The sequence below is a fragment of the Chionomys nivalis genome, chromosome 19 (genome assembly GCF_950005125.1).
Source record: "Chionomys nivalis chromosome 19, mChiNiv1.1, whole genome shotgun sequence".
NCBI classification, from domain to species: Eukaryota; Metazoa; Chordata; class Mammalia; order Rodentia; family Cricetidae; genus Chionomys; species Chionomys nivalis.
In genome coordinates, this window is record NC_080104.1 from 11,169,920 (window position 1) to 11,181,021 (window position 11,102).

Consider the following 11,102-nt stretch of genomic DNA (forward strand, 5'->3'; position numbering starts at 1 on the left):
CAAATGGGCTCCCAGCAGCTGGATAGTAAGTAGGCGAGAACATCTTTAGTCTTCTCTGACTTACACCGTGGTCGGCCATTAGTTGCTTAGTTCAGCCTCCCTTGATTGACTTAGCCGAGAATTAACCTCACATAATTGTAACATGACCATGAATTTCCTGAGCTCTTCGTGTTTCTAATTTCTTAGCTACCCGAGAGGCTCTAACAAACTGATCGACCTTCCAGAGGACTACAGCAGCCTCATTAACCAAGCATCCAATTTCTCGTAAGTTCTTCTCTTGATGCCTTGCCCCTCAGCTCCTTACACAGACAGTCGGATGGGTTTAGTGTGGCTCTTTGTTTTGTTTGGGGAAGAGAAGTCAACAGTCCTTTCCATAGCATGGTTAGTAAATGTCTCTTGCCATGTTTCAGAGTAGGGCATGGAACGAGAGGTGGAAGGTGGCAAGAACGAAGGGTTTCTGAATAATAATTGCGCTTTAATGAGAGCTTTTGTGATTCTTAATAAAATTTTAAACAATTGGTGTGCAGACAGCATGATGAGTATGCTTTCAGGCTAGATGAGACGGCTCAGCAGTTAAGAGCACTGGCTGCTCTTCCAGAAGTCCTGAGTTCAATTCCCAGCAACCCAGGTGGCTTCCAACCATCTCTAGTGGGATCTGATGCCCTCTTTTGGTATAAAGGCGTACATGCAGATAGAACACTCATACATAAATTAAATAAATAAATCTTGCTTTTAAAAAAAAGATAGATTTTCATAAGAAATAAAGCATTGCCAGGATAGTTGACACCTTGGGCATCTCCTGTCTGGGCCTCACCTTCTTGCCCTGTAGACCGTATTGTTCTGAGTGTGATGTCGAGCCTCTGCCCCAGTTTACTCCGTTGATAAAATACTGACGAAAACACTCACCAAAGCGGAGAGGAGAAAGGGTTTGTCTGGTTCACACTCCATCACTGAGGGGCATCAGAGCAGGAGCTCAAAGGAGGAACCTGGAGGCAGGAACTGAGCCAGAAACCATGGAAGGAGGCTGCTTACTGGCTTCTCAACTCTCCAGAGAGCAGTGCCCACATGGCTGTGTCCCCTACCACACCAATTAGCAATCAAGAAAATGCCCCACAGCCGGGCGGTGGTGGCGCACGCCTTTAATCCCAGCACTTGGGAGGCAGAGGCAGGCGGATCTCTGTGAGTTCGAGACCAGCCTGGTCTACAAGAGCTAGTTCCAGGACAGGCTCCAAAACCACAGAGAAACCCTGTCTCGAAAAACCAAAAAAAAAAAAAAAAAAAAAAAAAATGCCCCACAGACTCGCTCACGAGCTGCTCTGCTGGAGGCAGGCTCTCCCTTTCCTGTGTGGCTAAGATGCTAACACGCGGTCTTGTGTTTGGAAGCAGCAGTTGTGACTTCCCACATCTTCACTTGAGTAGCTGTGTGTCTGCATGCTCTGCACACCAGTCCACGTCCTTCTCACTGCGCCGCACTGCTTTGTGGCTGTGCAGTAGCAGTCTCACCTTTCACACAGCTCTTGCTCCTCTGGGTATCGCTGGTATGCGCTTTTGTGCATGTTCCAGTGTCCTAGCACATTAAAAATGATGTTCCTTCAGAGCAGTCATGTGTTCTTGTGTCTTTGTCTTGGAGGTGCCCCAAATCAGGCGGCGACAAAAGCAGAGCCCCAACTCTGTGCCTCGTGTGTGGAACTCTCCTCTGCTCTCAGAGCTACTGCTGCCAAGCTGAGCTGGAAGGGGAGGATGTTGGAGCCTGCACAGCACACACCTACTCCTGCGGCTCTGGGGCTGGCATCTTCCTAAGGTGAGCACTGCTGCTCCTAGGGCGGGCACAAGGAAAAGCTCCGCAGGGTCTGAAGCCACTGTTCCACTGTAAGAGGTTCTCACGCTTCTACATGGCTCCTGCTAACTCTGCAGGTTCTTCCACTAGTGCCGGATCCCAGATGTCAACAGCTCTGCTCCCCTTTGGGCACCATGAATGTGAAGCTGCCTTGTCCCATGTCCTCTCCAAACCCCTCCAGCCCGGCGGTGATGGTCACACCTTTAATCCCAGCACTCGGGAGGCAGAGGCAGGCGGATCTCTGTGAGTTCGAGGCCAGAGGCCAGCCTGGTCTATAGCATGAGTTCCAGGACTGGCTCCATAGCTACTGAGAATCCCTGTCTCAAAGAAACAAAAAAAAAACAAACCCTCCAGAGGCTGGGGACACAGGGCACAAGAGCGCTGGCTGCTCTTGCAGAACCTGGGTTTGGGTCTCAGCATCCATGTGGTGGCTCACAACTGCCTATAACTCCAGTGCCAGGGATTTGATGCCTCCTTCTGCCCTGTGTGGGCTCATACACATACGTGTAAACACAAATTAATAAGCCTTTATTTAAGAAACAGCATCAACTTTTCCTTCTGTTGCAGTAGGTACTGTTAGAGTTTCCATGCACAGCCACAGGCTGCTGCCAGGTTTGTACTCAAACAAAAAAACACTTAGGAAATATTGTGCAGAATTTCCCCCCTTTTTTTTGTTTGTTTGTTTTTCAAGACAGGGTTTCTCTGTAGCTTTGGAGCCTATCCTGGAACTTACTCTGTAGACCAGGCTGGCCTCAAACTCATAGAGATCCTCCTGCCTCTGCCTCCCGAGTGCTGGGATTAAAGGCGTGCGCCACCACCTCCTGGCTCATGCATATTTTTCCAAATGAGTATTTTTCTGTAATTGTGATGAAATGATCAGTAGTATTTCATTTGGTTCTTTATTTTCTTACATAAAGCCTTGTTCTATTTGAAGCCTAATCAACACCTCGGTTCCTTGTATAAATTCACAGTGATGAATGCTCTCTCCACAGAGTACGAGAATGTCAGGTGCTATTTTTAGCTGGCAAAACCAAAGGATGTTTTTATTCTCCTCCCTACCTTGATGACTACGGGGAGACGGACCAGGGACTCAGGTAAGCGCCCAGCCTGGGGCTTAAGGAGGGTGACCCTGAGCCAGGAGGTCCTGAAGTCAGCCGTGCTGATACGCAGACACCGGTTCTGCTGGAGGTGGCTTTGTTACCTGTGAACTCATTTCCACGGAGGGCACCTGCTGCCTGCTCTATGTTCATTTCTCAGCCTGAGAATGCTGTGGGCCGATAGGGAGATGGCTCCATTGACAGAGTGAACCCATGTGACAGCTAGGCATGGAGCTACCTGCTCGTGATCCCAGTGCTGAGGAGGTGGGGACGGGAGGGCTGTTAGGACTACCTGGCCAACAAGCCTCACCCAGTCCATGAGTGCCAGGCAAAAACTGATAGATCCTATCTCAGAATCGAACTGGCAAGTGACAGAGGAGGAAGATGCCTGAGGGTGACTTCTGGCCTCTGCGTGCATGTGCAAACAGGTATAAGCACACCCACACATGTGCGTACAGGTGCAAACACACCCACACACTTTATTGGTGTATTTTAAAATGCCTGAGGAGATGGCTCAGTAGGTAACTTGTATTCAGATTCCCCAGCACTCCGTGACCCTAGTGCAGAAGGCAGACAGCCAAAATGGTGAGCTCAGTGGAAAGACCTTGTCCAAGAGATGGGGTGGAAGGAGACAGGAAGACATTGCAACGACAGCTTCAGGCCTCCACGGGCAGAGCATACTGTGTGCTCCTGAATTCATGTGCACATGCACATAGTCGTATGCCACACATGCTGAAAAGGAATTTATGTTTAATGATAAACAGAAGGGCTGGTAATGGTTCGGTGTGGTAGAGGTCTGCTGGATGACCTACATAGCACACATATACACATCATGCACACACGATAATATTTTTTTTTTCAAGACAGGGTTTCTCGCCGGGCGGTGGTGGCGCACGCCTTTAATCCCAGCACTCGGGAGGCAGAGGCAGGCGGATCTCTGTGAGTTTGAGGCCAGCCTGGTCTACAAGAGCTAGTTCCAGGACAGGCACCAAAGCTACAGAGAAACCCTGTCTCGAAAAACAAAAAAAAAAAAAAAAAGACAGGGTTTCTCCTTTCTCCATGTAGTCCTGGGTATTCTGGAACTCATTCTTCAGGTCATACTGGCCTCAAATTCAAAGATCTACCTGCCTCTGCCTCCTGGGGGCTGGAATTAAAGGCGTGCGCCACCACACCTGGCTAATTTTTTCCTTCATATTATCTGCTTTTAAAATGTTAATATTGCTGGGCAGTGGTGAAATACCACATACTGAGGTACCGTCTCTCTTCAGTACATGTTCCCAGATACCCTGTAGAGAGAGTGTGGTGTGTGTATATATGTGTGTGTCCACATCTGCAGCCATTCTCACGCACTGGGTGAAAGGGCAGAATCTGAAGTAGTTCATGCCTTTCCTAGCACAGAGGGTTGGGACATGAGGGACGGACAGACTGCATGTGAGTGACGTGTGTCTCCTTCCAGACGAGGAAATCCACTGCATTTATGCCAAGAGCGGTTCCAGAAGATCCAGAAGCTGTGGCAGCAGCACAGTATCACGGAGGAAATTGGACACGCGCAGGAGGCCAACCAAACCCTGGTCGGCATTGACTGGCAGCATTTATAATCACTCCTCTACCAAAAACTTGAACTTGGAGTTTTGTTACCAGCTGGCTTTTCCAGGAAGACAACAGAAAATAAGTTCAGCTGAATCTATTTTGAAATAAGTTCTTTATTTAAGGTTTTCTTCCCAGTTTTATTTTTCTAGTTTCTGGCTCCAGAGACTGACAAAAATCATTTTCCGCCAGATTTTATCCCTGTGTCCCTCAGATGTGTCCTGGCCCCTTTTCTAGACAGAGCCGAGCTCCTTTGGAGGTTACCTGCTTCACTTCCCAGTAGCCTGAGCCATTCCACATCACTGATGGTGTTGAACTTGTTGAGCAGAGCCCCTGGGGCCCATCAGATGACAAGTCCCACCTTGGTGCCTCAGCACTGAGATGCCGTTCACCTCTGGGACTGAACCTCACCTCCAAGAGCAAAGCAGTTGAATTTGAAGCTGGGATTCTCTTCTCTGCGTGGCCTAGAAGGCTGGGGATGTTAACAGGAGAACCTAGGGCGAGAGCGGCTGGCTTTTCACAACTGTAGATGGTTGGTTTTTATCTATTTTTGTCAAGACTTTTGGCTTACTCAATTAAAGGGCTTTTGAAATGGAAAGGACCTCCTAGGGTTTCAGATAACTTGTGCTGCACACTAGCAGCCTGGAGCTCAGTGAGAAGTGTCAGGCTACGAGCCTGGGGGTGAGGCAGGAAGACCAGGAGTTCAAAGCTAGCTTCAACTATGTTATGAGCATGACTTGAGACCGTCTCAAACCAAACAAAATCACAGAGCCAGTGTTCTGAGGCTCCTCGCCCCACTCCACATCTCCTGGATAGATGTGTTGCTGCTTGTCTGTCAGTGGGTTTAGGCCCTTCCTCTGGCGGCATGCACACAAACTTCTATTCTTTTTAGGTATTATCTAAGAGGTGCCTTTCTAGAACTATGGCCGCTTGGTGCCACAGTTACAACTCTGGCACCCTGCACACGGCAGACGTGAAGAGAGCTCGCATATACCCGGTGACAGCAGATGCAACAGAGATGAACTCTGATCTCCATGTGGGCTGAGACCACATGAACAGAAGAGGTTGTCGGCTTTTCTAAGCCTTCTAACAGCCTGATCACTCAGCCTTTCAAATTCAACCACAAGTTCTGTTCTACTCAGCTGCATCCATGCCACAGGATGCCCAGGAGGGTCCGAAGCCCAGACCAGAGGCTAAAAGACACATTGCTAGCACAGTCTCCAGGATCATGTGAGGAGCTGCCTCCCCTCCAAAGAATGGACTTCACTTCACCCTTTTGCTTCCCAGGCTCAAGAGCTAAGAGGTTCGCAGCAGGAAGCCCAAGTGAAATTCTTCCATGCTCTCCCTTCCTCTAGCCGTTCCCTGACATGGTCTGAATGGGCCGTGGATGTTGTAACTGATGTTTGTTTTGACCTTTGACACGTGCAGTTTCTTCAGACTTAAGTTCGGCTTCTCTAGCTTTTCCCCTTCCGCTCACCATTCTTCAGTTTAAAACGGAGACCTCTCTGCGCGTGAGCCTAGTGTCGGAGCGCTTGCCTAGCATGAGTAAGGTCGTGGGTTCAATGCTGGTACCAACCCAGGAAGGAGAAAAGACCATGAGCTAAGTCATCCCGACACTTCCCGGGTCAGGCCTGAGAGGGTGGCCCTGCCTTTCCCTGCTGAGATGGCAGGGTCTGGGCAGTGAATTCCCACCCATTTGCAGCCTGCACTGTCTGTGGCGATGTTAAGATGGTTTTTTGTTCCTACCAACACATCTGACTTTTGATTTGTTTTGCATGTTTTTTGTTGTAGAAATGTTTATATAACATGCTTTCCATATCAGGGAAATATCTTATGTTTAATAAATTGGCTATAATTTTAATATCTGTGGACAACTTGTAAAGTTTGGAATGTATCATATGTAAACAGTTTAAAGATATTCAAATAAAGGCTCTAGGTGTTGACATTACTTCCATTGCTTCTGTCTGATGTTGTTTCGCACCCAGCAAAGCTCCCCGTGTCACCTTGCTGTAAAAGTGGGACATTGATATTAGCCTCAAATTTAAGAGGCTTAAACTATTAGTGTCATTTATGGCCACTACCCAAGCCTCACTGACCTTCCCGGGGAGCATGGACATTATCTCAGCTGATCAGGTTTCCTGCTGGCTATCTGAGCTCTAGAAGTCTCCAGGGCCATTTCAGACCTCGGCTCCATAGGAAGCAGGTCTGTGTGGGACTCTTGCACGTGTGCCTTCCTGCCAGTCCATGTTCACTCAGCAGACGCTTGGTGCTTGAGATGTGTACAAGAAGGGAACTTACTCAGAGCAGGGTTCTGTGTTCTCAGAATCCTCTTACCCCAACACTGTCAGGTCAGGCTCTCCACGGGGACACTGTCAGGGGTTAGCCTCTCCACGGGACACTGTCAGGCTGCAGGCTCTCCACGGGACACTGTCAGGCTGCAGGCTCTCCACGGGGACACTGTCAGGGGTCAGCCTCTCCACGGGACACTGTCAGGGGTCAGCCTCTCCACGGGACACTGTCAGGGGTCAGCCTCTCCACAGGACACTGTCAGGCTGCAGGCTCTCCACGGGACACTGTCAGGCTGCAGGCTCTCCACGGGACACTGTCAGGGGTCAGCCTCTCCACGGGACACTGTCAGGGGTCAGCCTCTCCACGGGACACTGTCAGGCTGCAGGCTCTCCACGGGACACTGTCAGGGGTCAGCCTCTCCACGGGACACTGTCAGGGGTCAGCCTCTCCACGGGACACTGTCAGGGGTCAGCCTCTCCACGGGACACTGTCAGGGGTCAGCCTCTCCACGGGGACAGGCTGGCCTTGAACTCAGGGATTCGCCTGTCTCTGGCCACCAAGTGCTGAGATTAAAGGTGTGGGTCGCCACTGCCCAGCTGCTCTATCCCCACTCTTAGGGAGTAGTGTTTACTGAGGTCTTCTTTACAAACAGTGCACAAGTAACCCTTCCTAGAACACAGGGTTGTTGTTCACGTTTTGACAAATGTACAGTGTTTGACAACTACCACAACTAAGAATGTGAACGCTCCTGTCTCCTCAAAATGTCCCTTCATGCCCCTCCTCTCCTCCCCCTGCCCTGAATGCTGGTCCACTCCTCTGTCCTGCACTCCTTCCAGAATGTTAGGTGACTGGCCTCACGTCAGGTGCCTCCCCAGCCTGCTGCTTTGCGTACTGATACATTTTAAACCCGAAGAACATAGCTTAGTTAGCTGCCTGTATGCAAATACAGGAAGCCCTGAGTTTCATCCCAGGACAAAAACTGCTGTGGCGTGTAACCTACAACACCAGCACTTAGCAGGATCAGGAGTTCAAGGTCATCTCAGGTACACAGTGAGTCTGAGGCCTGCAATATATGAGATACAGTTTATAAAAGTATTGAAAGCAAGACTGGCCTTGGGGAAGCCAGAAATGGAATGGGACTCAGTTTTCGTGACTCGGGTCCCCAGGGCACGTCCAGCCTGTGGAGGCCTTCCATGGAAGCGGGGCACAGCTAACATGGCCTCACAAGCCAGGGCACGGACATTTGAGAGTCACACAGGTCTCTGCTAGTGGATTCCACTCTGCCGAGGTTAATGCAGTCACCATCTAAACGACTGGGTGATTGTTGGGGAGCAGCCTGTGCTTTCAAACGCTCCTATGTAGGGTTTGTGTGGACGCAGGTTTTTATTTCCTGATTGGCTGTGCATTCCTTCCATCACACTGTCCCCCTCCTCAGCCAATCCACGTCCACTGAGAAGTGGGCAAGCATCTCTCCCACTGTCTCTTCCAGGGGTTCATCTCTGCCACTGACACAGCAAGAACTTGCCACATTGTGGGTTAGAGGACCTCACTGTTCCAGCTAAGCCGCAAACCTGCTGGCCTCGCAGGTGCCTGCCCGGCAGGAGCTCCCTAATCTTCTTAGCCCATATTGAGGTTACTTGGGGTTTATTTGTTGGTGGCTTAGTCTTGAGCTTGAAGCCATGCCAAAGGGAGTTGTGGGCTCTTACCTGAGCTGAGACTACAAATTCCCAGGAGTCCTGCCTCTCTGGGCGGTCAGCATAAGAAGCCACCAACTGTTACTTCAGAAGGCTAGGTCAAGATAATAGTGATGCAGGCCTTTAACCCCTGCACTCAGGAGGCAGAAGCTGGCGGATCTCTGTGAGTTCAAGGCCAGTCTGGTCTATATAGAAAGTTCCAGGCCAATCAAGATTACACAGTGAGACTGCATCCCAAAAACTTAAAAAAAGGGGGCTGGAGAGGTGGTTCAGAGGTTAAGAGCACCGGCTGCTCTTCCAGAGATCCCGAGTTCAATTCCCAGCAACCACATGGTGGCTCACAACCATCTGTAATGAGATCTGGTGCTTTCTTCTGGCATGTAGACATAAATGCATGTGGAACACTATGTACATAATAAGTAAATAAAAATTAAAAAAAAAAAAACTTAAAAAAAAAATAAAAAGAGGCCGGGCGGTGGTGGCGCACGCCTTTAATCCCAGCACTCGGGAGGCAGAGACAGGCGGATCTCTGTGAGTTCGAGACCAGCCTGGTCTACAAGAGCTAGTTCCAGGACAGGCTCCAAAACCACAGAGAAACCCTGTCTCGAAAAAATAAATAAATAAATAAATAAATAAATAAATAAATAAATAAAAAAAATTAAAAGAGGCTGGGTTTGAGGCTAGCCTGGTTTACATAGCAAGTTCTAGACCAACTTGGGCACAGTCTAGACAGAACTCTGGACTGGGGTGTGGCTCAATGGTAAAAGCCTTCATACACACAAGACAGGGGTCTAAGCCATCACACCACTGAAGAAGAAAGTCCATGGTTCTGTCATTACCAGTGACCCTGCCTGAGACGGAGCTGACACACCTGTTTGTGAGTTTACACAAACTTGAGGAGCCTTGTGCTGGTGTGTTACTGGGCACTGTTAGATCACCAAGTTAACCCTGTCTTCTCCGAACCACACCTGCCCATAACCTGGCCCAAGGAGGTTTATGTTTACCTATTTGGGAAAACTTGTTGGTTTGTTTTAAAAGAAATCCAGAATGGAAAAAAAGATTCTTTTTTAGAGAGAGGAGGCTCAAAACAGGGTTTCCCTGTATAACCCTGGCTGTCCTGATGTTGTAATATGAGCGGCAGGGCTGCGTCCCCGGCACCCAGCCGCCCGCATGGCTAGCTTATGCCCCGAAATAATTACTTTCTTTATTAATTAACCAATGACCTTCCTCCATCATCCTGAAACTCACTCTGTAGACCAGGCTGGCTTCAAACTCAGAAATCTGTCTGCCTCTGCCTCCGCCTCCAAAGTGCTGGGATTAAAGGTGTACACCACCACCACCCGGCTAAGACTTGATTTTTTAAAGTTATTATTTATGGATCTGTGGGAGGGTCCCATGTGTGTGGGTGTTCATGGAGGCCAGAAAAAGACACCCGATCTGGAGCTGGAGTTATGGTGAGTATGTACCTATGGGTGCTGGGAACTGAACATGTGTCCTCTGGAAGAATAGCAAGCGCTCTTAATTACTGAGTCAATCTTTCTAGCCTCCAACCCCTCCCCTATTTATAAGACACAGTCTCATGTAGCCCAGGCTAGCCTTGGAACTTTTTTTTTTTTTTTGGTTTTAAGAAACAGTGTTTCTCTGTAGCTTTGGGACCTGTCCTGGAACTAACTCTGTAGATAAGGGTGGTCTTGAACTCACAGAAATTCGCCTGCCTCTACCTCCTGAGTGCTGGGATTAAAGGTGTGCGCCTCCGCCACCACCTGGCTGGAACTTAGAGTAGAAGATGGCGTTGAACTCCTGATCCTTCCAAATGCTAGGCTCATAGGCATGCGCTGCCAGGCCTGGCTTCTACCTTTTGGACAGGTACCGGCTAGAACTGGACATCCTGTGGTACGTGTTGTTGAATGGACTGAGACAGTCACTTAACAACAGTGAGTTTCATACAATATAGCTTTTAATGTCTCTTAATACGGCTCTCGACAGCATAGTTACACATGGGTCTAAAGCAGCTTTTACCATGGTTCTCAGCCCTCCTGAAGGATGGTGGGAAACGCAGGGTCCTCACCACAGGTGCCTGCCTCAGCCTCTGGGCCAGCCCTTGCTCTGAGGGGCTCAGAAGACTACACTGAGGGCAAAATGTGTTGGGTGTATCAGCATCTCTGACTGGGTCTTCCCCCTGAGAGGGGTTCGAACCACACAGTGCACTCCTGTGCCAAACTGGCCACCCCCAGCCTGGGTGCCAGCAAAACTCTGCTTTGCTTCCCTTCCCCCGAGAGCTCGCCTGTCTTTCCCAGAAGACATGGCAACTTCCGCAGGTAAATCTAGTGTGGGAAGAAAACCTGTCTGAGAAACAGAAGTTTCCCTCTGGAAACTTTTACCCTCCTCTGGACAGGACTGTCCTGGCCACCTGATCCCCAAGTGGACCCTCCTTGGAATGACCTCCTTTGGTCATTCCTCCTCTTCCACAGAAGGACAGCAAGCTCTCTCTGTTCTTTCTCAGACGAGCTGCAGGTGGTGGCTCACCCAGCACTTTGTGAGTGGAGGGGATGCTGGGATATGCCAGCTGGAATTAGGCTAAAGAGAAGGAAGGCCCCA

General features: G+C 49.5%; 1 protein-coding gene across 2 annotated transcripts in view; it reads left to right on the forward strand.

Moving 5' to 3' along the window:
- The window catches only part of Ubr2 (ubiquitin protein ligase E3 component n-recognin 2), a 78,846-nt gene extending 72,377 nt beyond the window's left edge, over positions 1-6,469 (forward strand). For both annotated transcript variants that reach the window (XM_057794414.1, XM_057794415.1), the window contains exons 44-47: positions 187-264; positions 1,631-1,801; positions 2,830-2,931; positions 4,391-6,469. In XM_057794414.1, the coding sequence (XP_057650397.1) occupies positions 187-264; positions 1,631-1,801; positions 2,830-2,931; positions 4,391-4,532 (493 nt within the window). In that variant the 3' untranslated portion in view covers positions 4,533-6,469. The remainder of the gene's footprint in view (positions 1-186; positions 265-1,630; positions 1,802-2,829; positions 2,932-4,390) is intronic.
- Positions 6,470-11,102: the final 4,633 nt, after the last annotated feature.